The sequence below is a fragment of the Leuresthes tenuis genome, unplaced genomic scaffold (genome assembly GCF_036924035.1).
Source record: "Leuresthes tenuis unplaced genomic scaffold, fLeuTen1.0.hap1 SCAF_20, whole genome shotgun sequence".
NCBI lineage: Eukaryota > Metazoa > Chordata > Actinopteri > Atheriniformes > Atherinopsidae > Leuresthes > Leuresthes tenuis.
In genome coordinates, this window is record NW_027325374.1 from 9323405 (window position 1) to 9346035 (window position 22631).

A 22631-nucleotide genomic window follows, 5' to 3' on the forward strand; every position below is an offset into this window, starting at 1 on the left:
GTTTATTATTTGACCTGATGGTTCTCTTTAGTGTTGGCACATCTTTATTTGGCTTAATCAATCAATTCAGCTATCTTTTCTTCACACTGCGGAATAATGCTAAACCACATTCTTTTTTTCTGTGTGTCTGTTCTCTCGGGTCTCTCGTGTCCTTGCAGATGTGTCACTGTTCAGCAAAGTTCAATGAATCCAGGGTCATTGCTCTGCATTAGCTCTCTCCTCAGACTCCAGCCAAAAGCTTCAGAACAGGGTTTGAATTCTAATGTGCATACATCTGTGCCTGGGAGGACCATCTCCTTCAAGCAGTTTAACCAGCAGATGTCCTGTCAGAGTGACCATGTAAGACAGAAAAGACTTCTTTACTGCCAGTTTCCTGAATTCGGCAGCTTTATCAAATCCCTAATGATGTACTGACGTAGCCTTTACTGTTTAAGAACTTTATCACATTTTCATATTTTGTTGTTAATGTCATGTAGGTCCCAGATGAATAGTTTTAATTCCCTGAAACAACACGAGGCTTGTACAATACAAGTTTTAACAGCGAGCCAAACAGACTGGAGCCATAGAACACTCAATAGCAACGTGTTGCCTGAATTTTTACCACATTGCCCAAATGAAAATTCCCTCTTTCATTAAAATAATCTTCATTCAAATTCAAAACTGTTATTATATGAGAACATCTGTCCTATTTTGGCCCCATCAATCTGGAGCCCAGCCCAGCTGCAGTGAATGTGCACAATGAATTAGAAACACAGGTGTTCAGGAAGAAAGCCTTTAAAGGGAGAAAACTGACAGTGGCAGTGCTAAAATGCACCAGGATGCAGGTGAGCGTGTCGTACAAATGAGGTGTGTAATAAATAATGTAGATAAGGTGTCATTTCATCACCAGAGATTGTCCTGGGAGTGATATTGTAAGGAAGCAGACAGAAAGATTAATACATTTTTCATAATTGTAAAGTGTGGCTGTATAGCTTAGGTGTTAAAGTGGTTGTCTGACAGTCTCGGAAACAATGGTTCAATCCTCAGCCCCTTCACACATTGAAGTGTCCTCAGCCAAGATTTTGAACCCTCACATTTCTCCTGAAATGTTCATCGGTGTGTGAACATAAAAAGAAAAAAGGCATATCTCAACATTCTTGTTGAGATATGCCAGGCTTGTTAATAGAACAACAAGTACTGTATGAATGAAGAAAACATGTAAAGAATTTCGATTAAATACTGCAAAAGGTGTTAATTAAGTGTGTGCATGTATATGTGGAATGTGACAAATACAATAGTTTCTGCAGGGATCATACAGTAAAGTTATATCTGGATAAAGCCAATGCAGAAAGGAAAAAAACCCTGAACAGTAAGCTGTGGTCAGAGTAAAAAACAGATGTCCAAAGAACATTTTCTCCCAATTGGCAAATTATCGTGCATGCTGACAAGTTTTGGATAGACTTGGATAGATTTTTGTCCTGAGGTTAGTGATCTTTAGCCTGGAAAGATCTGTGATTAGAGATCGGAGATTTATTGGGACAGTGGAGACAACGGGTGAGCACAACATTGACAGACTGTATTTATCACCTTTCCAGTTGACATGGAAACCTTGTTGGCCAAGTGTGATGTATTTACACATCCAGCAGATGGATGTAATAGCTGTTACAGAATGACATCTGATGAATTAATGTAATATTCACTCTTTAATTCTTTATGAATAACCATTTCCAACTTTGCTGACTTAATAAAAAGCTCCACAATTTCTACCATCTATCTTTAAACTTGGTTTGTACTTTGGTGTCTGCTAACAGCATCTGTTTCTTATGAGAGCAGTAAGAAAATAGTCAGATAAGTGACTTAATGCTGTACATATATGGACCATTACGCCATAACAACAAATCAGAGGCTCTGGCTCTGTGGTTGGACAGGCCATTTCCATGAAGACACAAGACTACCCGACAACAGCAATGCAAAAATTCCCTTTAGATGTGCTAATGGCCACAAACTATTATTTATTTTTATCTTTATTTATTAATTTATCTTTAAACGATCATCAACACATAAAATGTAAAGTCCTTCATTATATTGTAAATTTCTACCATATCATTGCAATTTGTGAAGCTTAAACCTGCTTTTGACTCGTTTTGAAGTACACTGACCTTCGTTGTGCACATTCTTGGGCCTGTAACTGCCCTAGAGTGCTGGGGGGCTAGTGGTCTTACATCTAACAATTGTAGGGGGAGCCAAAGAGCAAAAAAAACAAACAAATTATCTGGCGTTACTATGAATAACCCTGAGTTTGGAATTAATCTTCCACCACTTTTAGATACTTTAAATTGACCAAAAATACTATAAAGTAATAACGTAATGTAAAAAGAGAGTCAGTTTAAAATTGAACTTTTCAGTTCAGAATTAATTCATCATTCTATTGCTCACACGATTATACAACTTTTACTCAATCTTAAGTAAGTTCACTTGTTTTCTCAATTCTAGATTTTTTTTTAACTCCACAAATCTGCTGTGGGACTTTTATCATCCAGAAAAGGGAGATTTATCTAATATAAACATTATGAGAGCATGTGCTTTAAAGCAAGCTGCCACCAACTATAATTAGCGTGTAAATAGCCACTGGAAAGAAAATAAAGTGTACAAAGTATTGGTTCAGATAGCAGGCAAACTCAGATCACCTAGTTGACCATCTTAAGTGTAACTTAACCACCGAACTCTTCCAGTCTTCAAACTACCCTTTTCACCTTTTTAAATGGATACATCCTTTTTTTAATGTTTCACAAAATGCTACGGAACTATATTTTTCTTTACACAAGCAGGACAAAAAGTTAAATTCATGTCTCCAACAGATCCCGCTATATGAAATTTTCACAAACATCCATAAGAATGTGTAGTATAAGAGTAGTTACAGTCACCCAAATTTTCTTCCAAATTAATGTCTTCATACACTTTTAAACATTGAATATAAAAATCTAACATGTATTGAAACTGAGTTAACTGAACCTGCTTCAAATCAACTGAAAGAGAAAGAAAAAGCAAAGAAAAGCATGACCAACCTCACACACAAAAAGAAAAACCTGTTTTTAATGCAGTCCCAATACCTTAATCAAATTTCACTCTGGCTCTATTGACTATAACAGCAGTTTAAAAATGACATAATATCTTGACTGGTGAAACAGGCTGAGCTCCAAGAAGGAAACCATGAAAATATAAACTGACAAAGACCTCAAGTCTCAAAGCCTGCTGCTCTGCATGTGTGTCAGTCTAGCGAACTGACCAGTGCCACGTTTCACAGTTTCCATGGACACAGGAGAAATTTTGCCAAGTATCAACGCCACTTTGTTACCTTCTTCTCTGATCACAAAGTGATCAGAAATGTTCACAGCTCAATTGAGCCAATTTTAGAATTGCACATATACAAACCTATACAGGAATAACCTATACTAGTTTGGATGGATTAAAAAGCCACGCTTTCCTATGGAAAAAACGCAGTTTCAGTGGATGAAATATAATTCTTCTGATATGTCTTTTAAGCCTCCAGTCAGACAAGTGGAACAGTTACTTTATTGTACTTACTCCTGGCATAATTTAAATTGATATAGCACCATCATTAAATTCAAAATCTGACAACAACAGTATCATATTTGCATGGAATTGCAAGGATCTTTGCATTCTGTGTGAACTGATCAGATATTCAATATTGACCTTTATTTTTCATGCTAGTCCAGATGTAAGAGTGGAGAGCCATTCATAATGAAATCCATGTGTTCTAAACCATTACATACCCATTTGTAATGATATGCCACGTTTTAGATCCATGGAATTTCTATGAAACAGATAAAGACAAAGTGTGTCTGTCCATGTTAAGCAAGGCAGACATGTCTTAAAATCTTAATTCATCAGAATTTTACAGACAAACGTGTTTGTCCTGAATGGCTTATCACAAAATGCGTTTGCATGCATTTTTGTCTCTGTATGTGCAGAACGTATGAGATTACGCTTTCATCAGGTTTCTACACATAAAACACATAAAAGCCAGCGTGAGCTCATTACTGACTTTTATATTCGTGATGTGATGTCTCAAGCGGAGTGAGTCATTCTGTGTTACCTTACTATTTCTCACTTTTTGGGGGCTTTTAACTGCAAGTTGTTTTCAGGGAAACTTTGCTGCCTTGTTTTGCCACCCGAACAGCACTGTATTATTGTGCATTATTCTTCCCCCCCTTGGACTGTTGAAAACATTTTCACCTTTTTATCAGGTACAAGGTGACAAAACAGCAGCAGGGAGGTAAATGCCACTGAGCCACTAAATTGTCACTCCAGGCACTGGCGTCCAATTAATGAGAATTCAGCCATGGATTTTTTTTCCTTTAAGAGATTATGCAGTGAGACAGGAGCCATCAGTCGCTCACCTTGAGGGTTCTTACTTAGAAAGACAGGTATTGTCAAAATATCTCTGCCTCAAGCCACTCTGCTTCACAGCCTGATAAGCAGCTGTTTGATCTACCTGCAACAGACAATAACAGGTGTTTTGATATAGACATTGTGCCTGTTCCAGACAACAAGTTTGGGAAATCATCCATGCTTTATTCCAGTGCTTTAGATATGTCGACCTTGTCTAGGTTTCTTCTAAACTCATGTACATACATTCTGTGAAAATCATGTCTCTTGTGGCAGAGATGACTTTGAGAGTGGAAAACTAATTAGTTTAATGAATTAAGTTGGCGGTTAGGACTCAGTCAGCAATGGTTATTGTGTTTTATTTTACATTAAAAAAATTGTGTCAAGTCTACATTTTATGGCAAAAACTAATCTGTTTTGTTACCTATATCTGACTAAACCGTGAATGACGACAAAAATCAAGTGGAGAAGTGGGAACTACTGGTGATTTACAATTTATTCATCGCCCAAATTCTCCAAGTTTCTCAAAATGGTAACTAACAATTGTATTTGGGTTTAATAGCAGACTTATTTTGGTCAATTTTTCTGAAAAGTGGAAAGATTATCATTTACCTATGTACTGTAGACCTGTCCTGAGAGGCATCATGGCCTCAGTGTGTTTGGTCATTGACATCTTAAAACTGTTGACCTGAGTCTGCAGGGAAGCATTATGTTTCATGTCTCAAAGCCCTCTCCATGCAGTAAATCTTACAGTCCTCTAGGCTGCCTCATCCCGCCTTCCGTTTCTTCCTCCTTTCAAACAATTCAGGATGGGTGTAGTCTGTAGTCTAGATGGGGAGTGGGCAAGAAGTGAGTGGCTGCCTAGTTGGCGAAGGATTGCTCCAGCAGAACAAGGAGCCTGCCAGCCTTGAGCTGTCCACCCACTCCAGATCTGCTCCTCTGTGATTAGCCAGCAGCCTCAGGCCCCTTTTGCCGCCATTCAGCTGCTTTCTCATTCTCAGGTGTATGTTGGATTTAAATGCAGCATTTTGAAGACTTTTCTGAATGCAATGTCCACCTGTATCAGATACAGGTAAAGTACTGATGCTTTTGAATTGGGCTTCATTCAGGCAGACTACCAAGCTTGTTGAGGGATTATTATCGTAAATTGTTTTGCCTCAGGTTGATGAAATGTCAGAAGCTGTGCTTATAAGCTGGGGAAGGGCTCAGTGGATTCCCACAATCCCTATGATTTAATCTTTTATGCCCAAGGCTTGGTATTTCTTTGCTTAGCAGTTACTCCAAATTACTCCTAAATACCAGAGATGACCCACTGGTAGGCTGGTGATGAAATGGTTATCATTTGTTTCTTTGCATTTTAACTTAAAGAAAAAAACGTATATAGTAACAATATATTGCTTTAATCAGGAATGTGTTGGTTTGATGCATGCTTAAGGCTTTGCTTTTGTTTTCAACAGAGGGTGAAGCTGGTGTATTCATGGCCGTATGAAAGAGAGGAAGGAAAAAAAGGAAAGGAAAAGCTTTATGAGGAACAGACAGTGCTGATGTGATGAACAGTGACACACAGGGCAACGCTCCATCCCTGTGTTGGAACATGCCTGGATGCTCCACAGACAGTTTGTTTGGTTAAATTTCAGCTGCTCGTTAATGTGAAAATTACTGCAGAATCCTCAAACGTATTGGGCAGCACAGGAAAAATCTCAGAAAACGAGGCGACGTGAGTAGGTGCAGCAAGTTCATTAAGGAAACTGTTGTGGTCTTAGCTGAAATTAAACTATAAAAGTGCACTTTTACGAACAGATTAAGCCCAAATGTGACGTTCTGTTTTATCTTAAAAAAACTACTAGAGCTGTTTAAGTGCCAAAGTTGTTTGCCCTGCAGGAAAGAGGAAACCTTACTCTTTGTACAAGCAAATCAGGTCCCAGACAAAGTGGGAGGGGATGAAGATGAAAGTCGATCCAGGATGTGTCACTATGATCCTATCGCTACTTTATTTCTACCCGTAGTAATAAAATGAGCATGTAATGAGTGAGCAGCCTGGGAAGTTTGATTCTAAGAGAAAGGAATAAAAGATTTTGTTTTCAGTCACCTGTCTCCCTTCCTCCTTCCTCCCTGCTCCCTCATCTCCTGCTCTCTGTTCCTCCCTCTCTCTCTGCATTTTTCCCAGACTGAGGCGTCTATGGACCCTCTGGCTCTGCTGCTTTCGTCAGTGACTTGGAGTGCTCTGAGAACTTTGTGAACTCTTTGTGTTGGAGTGGGAAGGGAGAGAAAGGCGAGCAGTTGATGGGACGCAGCCCGGCAGCAGCAGCAAGCTCCTCTGGAGACAGCATCGGCACTCTTAGCTGGAGATAATCCTCCCCCCAGGCCATGACAAAGCAGTGCCTTACACTTCTGACCCCCCTGGCCCTGCTGGGACTCCTCGTGGGGATTGCAGATCTCAGCCTTGGTTCTGTTGGTGAGGATGAGGATTACTACTTGCAGGAGTTGTTGACAAGAGAACAATACAATCGGGTTCAAGTGTTGGAGAAACCCATTTCCTTGACACCTGATGGACATGATCATCCCAGACAAAACCCAGCCAAGAAGATGCCCAAAGGAAAGGCAGAAAGCAACAAGAAGACAGATAAAACCACAGCTGATGCAAAACCAGGTAAAAGCATGGTCATTTCTTCAAAAAGTAACTTCAACTTCAACTTCTTAGGTAGAACTAAAGTTGTTGTAAAACTTAAGAAGTCAAGTGATTCATGGAAACCACCAAACTTCTGAAGCAATATCAACACTTAATGACAGTAGATGGTGAACCATTTCATATTTTCATGGCAAATTTTGATTTTGATTTTCAATAGAATCAAGATTATAGCACTGCATGGAAGATGTATGTTTTTAATAATTCAACAATCATTCCATTGAAATCCAAACTTGCTTATGTGACTCTTGTGGAATCATTTATCACAAAACAATGACATCTGAAGTCTCAAATTGAACCTCAAATTAAAGTGCTCATATCGGCGCTTTAATTCAACTCAAACTGTTAGATATGCAGAACAATGACTTTCCAGGGTAGCCTCCCACTCACTACCCAGCATGCACACATCTGAGTAATGTCTCTTTTTGGCCTCTGCACAGCAGCATAGTTAAAAGCTCCATGCCCTGCAGAAGTCAGGAGGAGATGATGAAGCACATGTGTCCATGCAGTGCTGTCTCGTTGCGGTCCATGTGGAAATGTGCAGCACAAACCTCTCCCTAGGGGAAGCTCAGCTTATGTAGTGGCAGGTTTGTTGGCATGTTTGAAATACAGCCAAGTGATTGGAGGACAGTAGGGGGCGTGAGGGTTTCTGTTGTTTGGTGGCAGCAGCTGTGAAGGCAGTGACCTCATGTTTCAGGCATCTGGCTTCACATGTTTCAGCAGGGATACCTGCTGCAGGTGGGACTACGGGAGGAGGATAGTCATGAAATATACAGAAGAAAATCTATTTTTCATTATTATTCTTGTACATAAGATCAGATGGTGCCACTGAGCTGTAGGCTCAACAGTACAATTATTGTTCAAGCCATTCTTACCAGAGCATTTTAGCATGTTTCTGTTTATTGTTTTGATTTTGCATCTGATTTTGATTTTGCGTCTGTACATAGTAAAGCCCTCATGATTTTTAGTACTTGAAAGTGTTTCACATATATATAATTTTGATACTGATGCTTGATTACTTTTGTTTAAACTCTGGTATTTTTAAATCTAGACCTTATTTCTGGCATGAAATACATTCATCTACTCACCTAGAACGGTTTGGTGAAAGTCGGCGTCCTTCGGAAGATATTTAGATTACACGAGATCTCATATATCCATATAATGAGAGAACGGGGGCATTGACAATACAGCCTCTAAATAAGGCATTATCTGTCTTTATTTCTTCAATACTTTAAAACAAATGAATGAATGAATGCGTACTATTGCACTGTTAGCTCATAGCTGCTGTGTTGTTGTTATTGGCGGCTATCGGGGCTTATAGAGGGCTTTCTACACACTCTTCTCCTGGAATGATGTCATCGACGTGCGCTGCTGCAGCACAGCTTATTTACTTTTTTTTGTCATTACTTTCACCTACTCCTGTGTTGCCTATTGCGCACAAATGCCTCATTTACCATATGTTAGCCCTTTCTATATCCGTTTTGCATCTGCAGCTCAGAGCATTATGGAGAATTGAACCTGTCCCTGCAATGAGATGGAGATAAAGACTTTCAGATGTGAGAGAGGTTGTTATCATGTGGGGCTTTCCTGACCTAAGACTCCGTCAAATAAAAAGCACACGACTCACTTCCATATTCAGTCCGTGAAATGTGACTCCTTGCCCCTATTCTGTATCCTGTGGAGGTCATTTCATGGTTGATTGGAATCAGGAGGCAGGTATCTCATACATGATATCTCAATAAATTGAAGATTTTAAAAGAGCCTGTGAATTAAAATGCCATGATTAGCTGATTTGAGCAGCAGATGTACTTTAAATGCATGTGAGACGCAAAAGAGTTCAAAATTTTCAAATCCTCTGCCTAGGAATTATCTGTTGGTTCAGTCCCCAGCCCTGAATTCCTCCATATGTGCAGGGCTGAACCCACCAAAGCTTCTTTATTTTCTTCTCTTTTTAACTCTATCCCTCTGAATGTTGTTTGAAAGTTTGAATGCCAACCTTTTATTGCCTTACATTAATGATTCTTTTCTCGTTCAAATGTCATTTCCTTTCTTAGTGAAAGCACCCAACAAAAAGGCAGAGAAGAGCAAGAAGAGCACACTGAAAAATTCAAACAGCATCACTGAAGGTGACAGACAATACAGCTCGATAAAAGAGGGTGAGTGAAGAAGCAACGACACTTGTTTATTATGAGTTTTTCAAAATTCATCTTTCCTCAAATGTGCAAGGATCATTTCTCCACCTTCACAGGAGCAGTTATGATGGGAAAAAAGAAACAAACTCTCTCAGAGATGACAAATATTTTGGAAAGGGCAAGAGTGTTCAGAAAGCGTTTTTTCCCTCAGAGGAAAGGCCTGGCAATACAAGATGATACTCGCAGGAGTGGAGTCTATGAGGCACTGTGTTTGGTTTCCATGGATCACCGTATATTTGCAAAACAAAAGCCAGGATGCTTCAGAAGCTTCTCTTGCATTTCAAATGCTGATTAAACATTGTTGACTTAGAGCGTAAAAAACACTGACTTGACTTAATCAAACTTACTTACACAAACTTGCTTAATACAGGAAGCTGTACTCCAGCTCAAGGGGTACTTGAGTTGACTTGCAATGAATGCATGTGTTGATGTTAAAGCTACTGTAAGAAACCTACTAAAAAAGGTTGCAATTCTGCCGTCTTTGATTTAGCACTCGGGAAGTAGAGAAGAAAGTTGGATATTCTTATGTGTTGGAAAATGGGGAACTACATGACGGTGACGACATGCCTGGCATGCCTCTCACAGTCATGAGATGGTCCAGACAGACAAAATCATGTTTTCACAGCTCAGACAACACTCTGACTCAACATCAATCCGTCTTCTGAATTTGTTTCACCGTGAGTGGGTAGCAGCTGATTTATCAGGGCCTCTTTTTTCTTAAAGTTTTAATATTGTAAAATCATACATTCTCTGTAGATGACCAAATCCATTACTCAGTTTTGCCAATTGTTTCACCTCCAAATTATTAATCAGTCAGCAGTGTCACAGATCTGACTGGCTGCTACATGCACATAGCAAAACAACTGGACGTTAAATAAAATGGAGAGGATGTAAGACCAGCAGGGATTTGGAGTCAACAGATGCTTTAACATTGTTTCCATCAGCTGTTACAGAAATCTGCTGGATGTGCTCAGAAACATGTGCTCTGCAAAGCTGCAGAGGCTTGGATTGGTAAAATACTTTTTTTAAAATTGGGTTGTTGAAAAGTAAAAAATAATAATTATAACATAAGTGTTTTTGCATGGTCATGAAATGTATTGATGATCTGTCATTTCAAGCTGTAAGAAGCTCAAAGGAAAACTCAAATGCAGTCATATACAAGAGGTGTGGAACAAAATAAAACTTTAATAACACACCAACAGAACAAAGGGGGTGATGAAACACTAAAAATGATTAAAAAAGAAAAGAAAACCTGGCAGTTTCTGTGTAGGGAGTGTTAATGGCTAACAAATGACTTACAGTATTCTGTAGTGCAAGATCAATCTTTGATGTTTAAGGAGAACATTCCAATGACAATGTCTATGCCTCCCTTATCTAACAGAGGACTAAGACACCCAGAATTAAAGAACCTTAAAAAAACAAAAATCTGACAGTTATGTTTTGGCTGTTTTGTCTCCAAATGTGTCTTTAGTTGTATCGGTTTATTTCCAGCTTCCAAGCAGGGGGTCGGAAAACAGAGGTTAATAACAATAAGAAATAAATGAACACACAAACAAACAAAGTAAAAAGCAACAATGTAGTTACAGTTAATAGAGTAGTAGGCTCCAGAAAATTGATATTTGTGCAAAGTTAACGCATGCCTGCTGTTGATGTCATCCTAGCTCCAGATAAATTCCTTCCACATTTAACTTCTTTCTGAAGAAGTACATTTAGTTCTGACACTGTCCCACAACAACATACAAATTTACCTTAATTTCAGACCAAATCAATGTGAAATTTATATTTTTGTGCTAATATTTTCAAGTGTGTGGGAATAATCAACTATCTTCTATGTTAAATCCAACATCAACAGTATAAAACAGACTTGTTGGCATATTGAGACAACATTTCAAAACATATTGTATCGAATATGTGTTTCATGCATTCATAACCAACTGAATGCATGCTATTTGAATAGCGAATACCTCAGTAGGTTTCATACATAACATACTCTGGCAGCTAAGAATACCTGTGGGTTTCTAACACATCTTTGAGATGTGTTTTAGTAAATTTTATTTTAATTGATAAACTGCAAAAGTGATGCCATCGTGTGATAATTAGATTTGGTCATTGAACTGCTACTTTCATCCATGAATAGCTTTGGGTGTGATGTATTTTTAAAGTGACAGTTGGATTATTGATTTTCTGTCAGTTTGTTGGCATTTATTCTACATCAGTCAAGTGCTTTCACTTTGATTACAATGTCAGGCATCAATATGGATTCAATACTTCCACATGATTACCTTGACAGACTGTATTAGTCTGATTTCGTTGTCTTGAATATCATCAGCAGACAAATCACTGAAAGGCTGCTGCTTTTTTTTTACAAACAATATAATCCAAAACTCATAATGTAAAATGCTCTGGAGCAGGATATCTGAGCATTCTGTCATCTTTGTTATACTGGAAACTCTAAGTATATGTTAAAGTAGTAAGTCCTCCTACAAGCATGTTTTTTATCTACACTTTCACAGGTACAGTTTGAACATGCACCACCTTTAGACTCATGCAATGCCACTGCGATAGGGATGAGGATGCAGAGTGTCTTAACAGTAACTATTCTGTGTCTCTGATGTTGTTGTTTTGCATTTCTTTGTGTTTTTTTAACATAATGCATCTCTCTGTGTTCATTTCAGGTCTCACTTAGGTCTTTTTGATTCTCTTTGTGGTAAATTTTCATTGTTGATTCATGGCCATTTTTCAACGATTTGCATTTAATTTAGGTCATTTTGTGTTTCACTGAGGCAATCGCAAAGATATTTGCCCATGTGACTCTTATTCGATCACACAAAATCTTTTCTGTCTTTATGGCTTTTTGTCTCTTTGTGTTCATTTTACATTATCTTCATTTCAAATCAGTTCTTTTACATCTCATTTGGGTTGTTTTGCATCTCTTCTGAAGATATATGTTATCTCTCCAGGATAAGACAACAGTCCCTCAACTGTCTGTGCAACTCAAGTCAGGCCTTATGGGTCCTATCAGTAATCTGTCCTTGGCCTTGTTATATTCAAAGTTTACAGAGCACCACTTTGTTTACTTCCTCAATGCTCAGAAATTCACTGTCTGTCCAATATAAACTGCAAAAGGTTCTTTGTTTGGAAGCAGTTTCAAGAATACTCTATGTAAACATCCCAATATGAATAATTCATACATGTTAAGTATTTCAGTATTGACAAAGCACATGTGAAAAAAGCACTTGTGACCTCCAAAATCGAATAATACAATAGATAACTTGTGACAAAACTTTTACTCTAGAACTGCAGTGATGAGGCAAATGACCTAATGAGCACCTTGTGAAGATACAACTTTCTGTTTTGTGTTTCTATTACACGCTATTGTTAAAGCCAGATGTTGAGTTCTTGTGTGGGTCCTCTTGGATTGCATGCAGATGGTGATAATGATTTAAGACTTTGCAACACAGCAGGCAACCATCTGCATTTTTTTTCTTTTCTCCTGGTAACCTTGATCCACTGCTGCTGAGGTTGTCCCTAGTATGTTACAATTGCCACATTCAGCTTGGCGATTTTTTAAAAGTAAGAGTCCAATATGATTGTAAATATAAGCATAAAGGGACCCAAGAACAGCAAGACATTTTATTGCTATATAGAATTACTGTGAATACAACACTAACTGGGCTTACTAGTGGCTTTGGTGTTGGCTCATTCATTTTTCATTATTTTTCTGTTTGGTTTCACGGCAGGAATCAATTCCATTTCAAACTATGCTTTTTTTTTTTGCTTTTTTCCCCCACATGCATTGTCTCTTGCATTTGTGGGTTGTGGATCATTTCTAAAAACACAGTGTCTCAGACATATGGGACTTATATGCAAGATCCACCTTCATTATTTAACAAATATGCTGTCTACTTTACTGCAGAGTATGTCCAACTTTGATTTCCATTGTCTTCTTTGGGCCCATTGCACCTCTGGGTGTTCATTTGTGAAGACAATCCTGGCTGGGTGACAGCGACATGTGCAGCATATGCTGCATGTACAAACAGACCGGTGCCCAATCGGAAATTCTTCCTCTGATGTTCCTTCTGCTGTGGTCCAGCTTGATCTTACCCATAGAGCCGTTGGGCAGCGGAGATTTCAGATGTCAGCTTTGATTTGCCCATTTGGCTCTTATTGGATGACATTCACTGTAGTGTAAAAAGATGAGAGAATCTTACACAAAGAGCTCTATTTAGTGAGAGCCATCTCAGTTTCTGCAATCACTTAGATACAGGCATTTGTTCAAACAAAATCCAATTCTCTTCAGCATGACAGAAAAAATGCTTTAGAGATTTGCAGCTTTTTTTTCTCAAGAGTGCGTATTGTGTGTTTTTTTTAACAGCATATTGAATGCAGCAGTTTTCCTGGCATAATTATCCACATTGACGGCTACTAATCATTGATACTGCCACTAAATATTCTATGGGAGTCATAGCATAGGAGGTCAGTCAGTACTGTTGAATTGGGCTGTAACGATACCTTCACGATCATCTTCCATTTGATTTGTCATCTGGGCGTAATATTCTATTCAAAAAGCTCAATATACAGAAAAAACAACATTAATTTAATTTATCATATAATCATTTCATTTGAACTTACTAATAGTCTGGACACAAATTAATTCATTGTAAGTTTGCAGAAATTTGATTGACATTGAAGGCAATTAAATTGTTTGTTAAATGATGTATTAGTGTTAACACAAGTATAGCTTACATCGCAGCATTTCTGAATGAATAAACAGGTAGTCATAGACTACAACAGAACACAACAGAACACAATGTCAACAGGAGAAATCTATTTCTCACACTGCAGTCTGCATCATAACTCAAGGAAATCACACACTCAGCATTAGCTGCCTCCACTTTAGATGTTCATATCTTAGGAGAGCTCTATTTAAAGGATATAAAAAAAGGGGTACAAGATATGAATTTAAAACTATTCTGTTTGACGATTAGACTCATCAACTTGTATCAACTTGTGGTGGAGCGGTGACATGAAAGAAAAAGGGGATTAGGATAGGACCCCCTGGAGTCTAGATGCTAGTGGTGGATGAGCAGAGTTAGTAGGTGGCAGAGATTTCCAATGAGGCTCCTTGGGTTTCACAAAGAGATGGAGATTGAGAGGAGGCAGGAAGCAAAAGTCAGCCTGAAGGGAGAAAGAAAGATGAGCATTTGAAAAGCAGGAATCAGACTGATTGACTCGAAAAGTAGCAAACTAGAAGCCCATTGGACCAGAGCAGTGATGACAGAATTAAGAAGTGCATGAGTTGACAGCGTGGGAAAATGGAGGTATAGCACGATGATAAGCCCAAATGGTGAGAATGTGGGCAGAGGTGAGGCAACAGATCTTTCTTACTAAACTCCCGCATATGCTTAACTTCAATGGGAACTTATTCATTCTTTACTGGCCACAAGGCCTGTTGCACCAGTGAAATCAGTTACAACATCAAAACCACTGAAATGTGAAGTCACATCAATCAGTATGTTACAGTGGCAGCTGTTATGACGGAACAGAAATGTGTTGAAGTACTTAAAGCTTGGGCAAGCATGTGAAAAAAAAAAACATTCTAAAATTAAGATTGTACCCATTTCTTTTAGCCAGGACTACACCATCAGTAATGGGTACCCAGTACTCCTTGATGTATATGAAGAGTAAGGTTGGTCTAGCATGTTTGAGTTCCACACATGGGCTACAAGTTTCTGAAAATCTTCATGCAGGCAAGGCTAGAAAGGGTAACTGCAGAGTAGTTAGTGCTTGAATCTGTGTGCTGCCGAAAGCACCATCAATATATATGAGAGGATCAGAATTTGACCATGGAGTAACTGAAGAAGCTGGCATGGTTGATACATTTTTTGTGTGCAATATTTGGATGACTGGTTGTGTGTATGTTCGCCTATGTGGTTGGGGAGTAGAGGGCAGCAGAATACACTATTATAAGAAAGTATACTGGAAGAGGCGATGTGATGATGCTCCGGGGAATGTTCCATAGAAGTTCTGACATTTATGTGGATGTTCCGTTGACACCAAACATTGCTGCAGACCACATCCCCTCTTTTGTGGAAACAGCATTCCCTAGCAGAAAAGGCAATTTTCAGTAGAGTACAAAGTTGTAACATTATAAAGAGTTCAAGGTGTTGATTTGGAGTGGATTTTGTGCAAATTCCCCAGATCTCAGTCCAATTAGGCATCAGCAGCATATGCTGAAAAAGGAAGTCTGCTTCAAATAGCTCTTGTTGGATTTTGCAGGACTTGCAGCAAATGTCTTGGTGGCTGTTATGACAGGACAATTTCAGAGCTGGCTGAGAAAACTTAAAAACATAACAGTATTCATTACAAAGCATGGCTGTGGAGTTAATCACACTGGGGCAGTCTAGGCTGCATTGTGAGAAGCATTCCAGCATTTGGGGCTTAACACATACTTTTAAAAAAAGGAAGAAAAAAGAAAAAGTTAAGATCTGTCGGGCTTTGATTTTCATCTTTCTGTTCTCTAGCTTTAGCAGACTGCAATTCAATCTAACACTGTTGGCTATAGCCTTCATATCAGCCATCTGTTGACAAGACTGGTCCCTGAATAATAACAATCTTGAGTGTTGACTGTTATTGAATAGAGCAGAGGAAAGCGGATTATGGGAAAAAACTTTTTGGTTATCCAAGTTATTTTCTAAGATGTAAAAAAAAAAGATAAAAATGGGGCGACTGTAACTCAAGAGGAAGATTGTATGGTGGTTTGACTTCCGGCTTCCCCGGACCACACGTCAAAGTGTCCTTGGGCAAGACACTGAACCTTACATCGTCTACCGATGCATCCATCAGTAAACTGAAGCTTGCTTGACATTTTAACAGCTATAACTGCTGCAATTTCCCATTGTCTCCCTTTGGGTAGAATTAAATTGCTAAAGTAAGTTCAACAATTTAATTATGTATCAAGGCTGTGGCTTGATGGCTTTGATAAGGAAGCGCTGCATAATTACAAAAATCAAGCGCTCATAGCATACAGTCATTAATCACTACTAATGTTTGACACATTTTTCAAATTCATCTTTTTTTAATCATGAAAGTCTCATACTGCTAATCTGTTCAACCGAGTTTTCCTCTTGTTGGCTCAGCTTTTGAGGTATGATGTCAGATGTTTTGAGAAGAGGAGCTCCAACACAAAAATGCACAAAAACTTAATAGTGTGTCTCCTTTCCAACTAAACATTTGATAAGATAAGCTGTAGGGTAGAGCTGCCCTGGTGAAGGACTGCTGAATGGAGCTGCTTTCTGCTTGAGTCACACATCTGAGCTCACAGTGCAAAGTCAAAAATGCCCATTTATGTTGAGTCAAGCTATTAACAAATGCATGCTCAGGGCTATTGAATATGCTGTGGAGACAGCAACTCTCCTGGAGCGATGATACTCATGATACATAACATTACCATCACGGGCCAATTTGTCTTTCTTCTTACCTAGAATGCCCTCCCATGGGACTGGAAACATTGAAGATTGATGATTTCCAGCTTCATGCTTCGTCTACGAAACGCTATGGTCTTGGAGCACACAGAGGTCGCCTTAACATTCAGGTAAGGCGGGAATGTGAAGTGTTGGCGTAGCTTGGCCAAGCTTACCGGATATGTTGGGGCTTGCACTGCACCTTAGGCTATCTCACTGTTCCTTGAAACATTGAATGTCAGTCTTTTTTTTCTTACTCAAAGCAGCTATACAGAGGAAGTATGGTTTGTTGATAACATCTTCCGATTTCAAAATCAGTTCAAATTCATAATTACACATCCTGGAAAGATATCAGAGGTGCGAACTTGCATTTTAACTTTCAGTGTGGATGGCATTATCATCTTGTTTCAGCTCACCACATAGTTTAATACTCCAAAGATAACCCAAAAGAAGAGTAATAACGTTTCCACCAAATCAGGGACACATTCACAGGCCCTAATAAAAAGGAAGAGCATCTGAGAGAAGAGGTATTTCCTGTCAGTGCAGATGGCGCTTTAAGGGTATTAGCCTGCACTCAATCTGCAGCAAACCTCATCTTCTCCAAGCTGAGCTGCTCCAAATCCAACTGCACAATTAATGAAACACGCAAACACATGCTCTTAATTCAATCAAGGCGGCCCAAACAACAAAACAAAGGATTATTGTCTGGTGTGTGTCAAACTATGTGTGTGTGCAAGCGGAGGGATCATAGGAGGACAGAGATAGTGTCAGGAGAAATACATAGTGACCAGATGTAGAAAGGGTCTGTTGATTCTGGCCTGTTTTCAATGAGTTTGGTTTATTTTCACTTTTGTAGCAGCTACAGTTTATTTAGATTACAGTCACAAACAGTGCTGGAGTCTTGTTCTGAAAAGATAGCAGGGAAAACATGGACAACTGAAATGCAAGAGAGCATCCAGATAAAACATACCCTGCAATGATGTGATAAGTACACAATTCATTGCATGCAGAAAATACACACAGTACTGAACAATAACAAAGCAAAAACTGCTTTTTGAAGTGTATTTGCTCAAAATGAAGGGCTGAAATACCCTGTTTAGATAGTCTAAGCTTTCCCTGCATCTAGTGCTTCCCACTTCTATCTGGGTCCTTGGGTCTACAGCTCTCCTTCACCTAATTCAGTTTTCTGGATTTAATTAAGATGGCAGACAACTGTATAAAGTCTAACAGTTAATGATGTATGTCAGAGCATAGATTAAGCCTTGAGGTTGAGAGACTTCTTTGTTGACCTGCAAGAAAAGACTGTGTCATGACAGAGATCTGATGAAGGTTTTCTGTAACATTTAGAAGTTCCACAAGCACAGCAGTCCCTGTCATAGGCTGACAAGCCTTTTTTAGTCAGCAAAAAGCCAACGGTTATTATGAAAAGTGGGAGAACAAGAACAAGAATCAAAGAATCATACAGAAGAAGAATCAATGCAGAACTCCATTAATAGTGTGGACAGAGAATGCATGCCTCACTAAAGATTTGCATAAAAGCCCACAATAGATTTGCCCAAACACAGCTGAATGACTCATGTAAGGCAAAGTCCTCTGATCTAATGAGACAAAGTTTAAACTCATTTACCACAATTCCAATGTAAAAGCAAGGTACTGAACTTAAACTTATCAATACAATCCCTGCAAGCAAGCATGGTGTGACAACATCATGCTGTGGGGGTGTCTTTCTGAGACAGAGGCTGTCAAAATTAGTCAAGGAATAAGCAGATATATATAGAACAGTCCTTTAAACCTTCTCCACAGTGCTCAGTATCTCAAGGTGGGACAAAGGCTTATACTTCTTCAAGACAATGAAATTAAGCAGGGATTAAACACAGGGACTAAAAAAGACTATTCCAACGGACTCTAGTTCTGAACCCAGTAGACCATCTCATGAGAGATGTGAAAATGGGTGTGTAATCACACTCCTCATACAATCTGTTGAGGCTAAATGTCTCTGCCTAGAAGAATGGGAGGACTTCCAAAGGAAAGGTTTGTCAAGTCTGCAGGATCACTCCCAGAAATAACTCAGGCTCCTATTACTGTCAAAGGTAACAAAATAAGTGAAAGCTCTGGATACTTTTGTATATGGAAAGCCTTTGATTATGAATATATTAAGAAAACACTCTAAAGCAGCAGTTTTGCTTTGTCAGTGTTGAGAACTATTTGCTGATCGATGAGGGGAAAAACATTAAATCCATTTCAGAATGAGAGAGCAGACTGTGGAAAACTTGGAAAACTTCCCATGTGCACTACAGGTTTTTCATAACTTGTGTCCCTGTCCTGTTGCAAATCACATTTAGTATTAAAAAATTATAGGATACAAAAGCCAGATGTTTTATGACACATGATTGAACAGAGAACATCTTAGCAGGTATTTAAAACTCTCATTCATCAATGATAAGCCATAACACTAAAACCACTGACAGGGTGAGTTATTGATCTTCTTTTCACCGCTAGGAAACGTTGCATCCTGTCATACACATGGATGTCACTTTGACACTTACACCTACCTAAACATTTTATTAGACCAGTACATACTATAATATTTTTGTCCATGCCCTGAGGGGTCAGAGCTCTTTTGGTGTTCATTAGGAGGATCTACTCAATATTTGGGGTCAAAATATGATGACTAATTGGTGTATATCTTCTGCCACCTATCGCAGTTGGAACATAATCCCTTATGATTTCTTTCTTTTTTTCTTTCTTTTTTTTTCTTTTAGTACATTGAACTCTGAACATTGTGACAGGGGGGCACACCAACCAGCCACATACATAATCACTTTTTAAATTGTGAGGCGTCATTGTGTGGTGGATATGTCAGGTCCTGTTCTTTTTCAAACTTTAAAAGCATAGCTGTTCTGTGTGGCAAGACATATCAAGAGCTGATGATCTTTAAAGGGAATTGACAGCCTTGATAAAGAGGTGATTACATGCACTCAGCATGTCATATTTAGTACAGTGTGTCATTATAATGCTTAGATTTCGATCATTAAGATAAAAATGTGCGTATATGTCTATGAAAAATGTTACCCAAGATTTAAAATGGTGCTGGAATGCTGGTCTTTGAAAAGAGCAGTGATTCCTGCATTCCTGCATCCATTTAAAATGACTACATCCATCCATTTTTTTTATACCCGCTTAGTCTAATTCAGGGTCTCGGGGGATTTGGACTCTGTCCCACTTGCCATCAGGCAATAGGCAGGGTACGGCTCGGACAGGTCACCCATTCATCACAGAGACAAACAACTACACGCTCACACTCACTCTTCAGGACAATTCGGCATTACATGCATATCAATATGCATGTTTTTTAACGGTACGATGAAGCCGGTGTACCCGGTGAGAACCCACTCAAGCAAATTCCACACAGAAAGACCTTAGCTGAGATTTGAAACAGAAAACTTGACTCAACTTGACTACTTGTGACTCAACTCCATGTTTTGCTCTTTTGTTCAATTTCACGGATTTTAGGAAACAGGGTCAAGTTTAGTTAAAGTAAACTTGTTTCTGCAGTATAAAATCTTCAGTTGACAAGCAGTTCTACTGTTTATTAGATGTCACATTTATTTATCTTCGCTTCCTTGGCAGCATATTTTAGATAGTCAGGGCAGCTTAATCTTATTGACGTTTGCATTCTGAATTACCAACACTTGAACACATTTGTAACAAAAAAAAATAGATTCATAGATTCTACGTCTACTTAAGGAATAAAATTCTGCTCCACATGGCTTTTTCAGGCTGGCCTTTATGAAGATGATCTGTATGATGGGGCCTGGTGTGCCGGCAGAGATGATCCGCTGCAGTGGTTTGAGGTGGATGCCAGGAGGCTGACAAAGTTCACCGGGGTCGTCACACAAGGCAGGAGCTCCCTCTGGTCGTGAGTAGGAAGCCTGCAGGCATGCACGGCGAGTTGCATATGGTTGCATAGTGAGAATGAGGACTGTTTTGTCCAAATTAACACTAAGGGATAACTGTGGTTTAAGTGATGCTGTTTTCCTCAGGGCTGACTTTATACATTTGTGGAGAAATATATTTTTGCACACTTATAGTCTATACTATACAGTTCAAAAATACATTATTTCATGCTAAAATTTGAAATCACCATTTCAATTCATTCTCAGGCCGTTGTCATGCAGTTTATCTAAAAAGAAGAGCTTAAAATCATACTAGTCTGTCTGTGAAGCTGGCACAGCAGTCACAAACTTGGAGATCAGCTTTGCCATGTATGAAACCGCATCATTAACATAGCTAAAACAAACCCAAACACAATAAACTGCCAAATATCTAATTACATATGGCCACAGTTTCAAAATGACAGTGAGACATGAACTCTGGAAGCAAACAGACAGTAATAAATGTTCCAGAACTCAAAACGACTCTTGGATTTTCCTTTAAACCCATGTGGAAAATTTGACTGCATAAATGTAAACAAGACAAGCTCTTCAATCTTCCCCAGATGGTGCTAAACCTTCACTTGTATTTGCCCTTCCCACAAGTCATTTCGGAGCCTCTGACTGTGAGATTAAGGATTTATAGATTTGATTGATTTGAATGCAGCCTCATCCTTTCATATCTCCTAAAAGGTCACTACATTATTAAAATAATACTGGAGGAAACTGATTTTAAAGCACAGCGAGCTTTATGAGGAGGGTAAACAGGGACATGGCTGGTAGATAAAATCTGTTGTTCTGCACACAAAAAAACATTCAACTGTAGAAACAATAAGTACAGCTTATTACCAATAGTGTCTGTGAATATTGCAGACATAAAGTAGTTAAAATCCCAATGACATTTGTGGATTTAACTAAAAAAATGTCACCTCTGCCTCACCTCAAATTAGCAGTTATTTAGTTGACCAACTGCTCTTTGCTGAGCTGGCGAACCTGAGCTACTACCAACTGCATCTCCAATCTTATTACAAAGCAATGCTGTTGGTAATGATCATAAATACAGAGTTTTCTGAAAGCGAAAAAACATGAATAATGAATAGTTGAAAGGGTACGACTTCAGATCAGTCACTGGGCTGGAAATCAAAAAAAAGAAAGAGCATTGTCATAAGAAATTAAACTCATAACTTTATGAGGGTATGATTTTTTAAACGTCATTACCTATCGTCAGTGTGCCAATTAATTTATGACTGTATACATTTTTTCTTTTTTTAAACTTGAAATTCCAATATACAATATTTTAAACCTTAATACAGCAGTAAACAGTGAGGGGATATGTGAAGATATCAGAGTTTACTGACACTCTTACCTCATTTGTCCTGGTCTTAAACTCTGTGTTCCCAATGACCAGGACAACCACATGTGTGGAAGACCAAAGTTCTGGCTTTTCCTTGACAGAATAATTCACCTTTCTTAGTTATAATGACTCCCATAAGTTTTTTTTTTACTTTCAGTTTTAGTAAAATTTGATTTAGAGTTAGAGTCTACTGCTATGGTGCGACACCCTGTGGCTTTGTAAGGTCACACATTGCAACTTTAAAAGACACTGAATCTAATCATGCATATGGTTTCTTCAATACCAACTCTATCACTCCTCTCAGCTGAGGTTATTCATGTCATTTAAAAATCAAAAGAAAAGTTTGGGCCCTCAGAGCTCCACAGTGATTAATCCATCCATCCATTTTCTATACACGCTTAATCTGTCGGTCGGGTCGCGGGGGGGCTGGAGCCTATCCCAGCGGTCATCGGGCGAGAGGCAAGGTACACCCTGGACAGGTTGCCAGTCCATCACAGGGCCACACAGAGACAAACAACCACACACACACTCACTCCGAAGGACAATTTTAGAGTCACCAATTATCTTAAAATGCATGTTTTTGGACAGTGGGAGGAAGCCGGAGTACCCGGAGTT

General features: G+C 38.8%; 2 protein-coding genes across 3 annotated transcripts in view; both read left to right on the plus strand.

The window, feature by feature from the left end:
* LOC140278195 (carbohydrate sulfotransferase 15-like) overlaps positions 1-22631 on the plus strand; it is a 234996-nt gene that overhangs the window by 38639 nt on the left and 173726 nt on the right. The window lies entirely within an intron of this gene.
* Positions 225-22631, plus strand: part of cpxm2 (carboxypeptidase X (M14 family), member 2) — a 35786-nt gene continuing 13379 nt past the window's right edge. Inside the window, exons 1-5 of one of the 2 annotated variants that reach the window (XM_072373802.1) lie at positions 225-339; positions 6557-7039; positions 9130-9231; positions 16752-16861; positions 20510-20649. In XM_072373802.1, the coding sequence (XP_072229903.1) occupies positions 6757-7039; positions 9130-9231; positions 16752-16861; positions 20510-20649 (635 nt within the window). In that variant the 5' untranslated portion in view covers positions 225-339; positions 6557-6756. Of the gene's footprint in view, positions 340-6402; positions 7040-9129; positions 9232-16751; positions 16862-20509; positions 20650-22631 lie in introns of those variants that run through there. The other variant, XM_072373801.1, reaches the window with a different exon arrangement.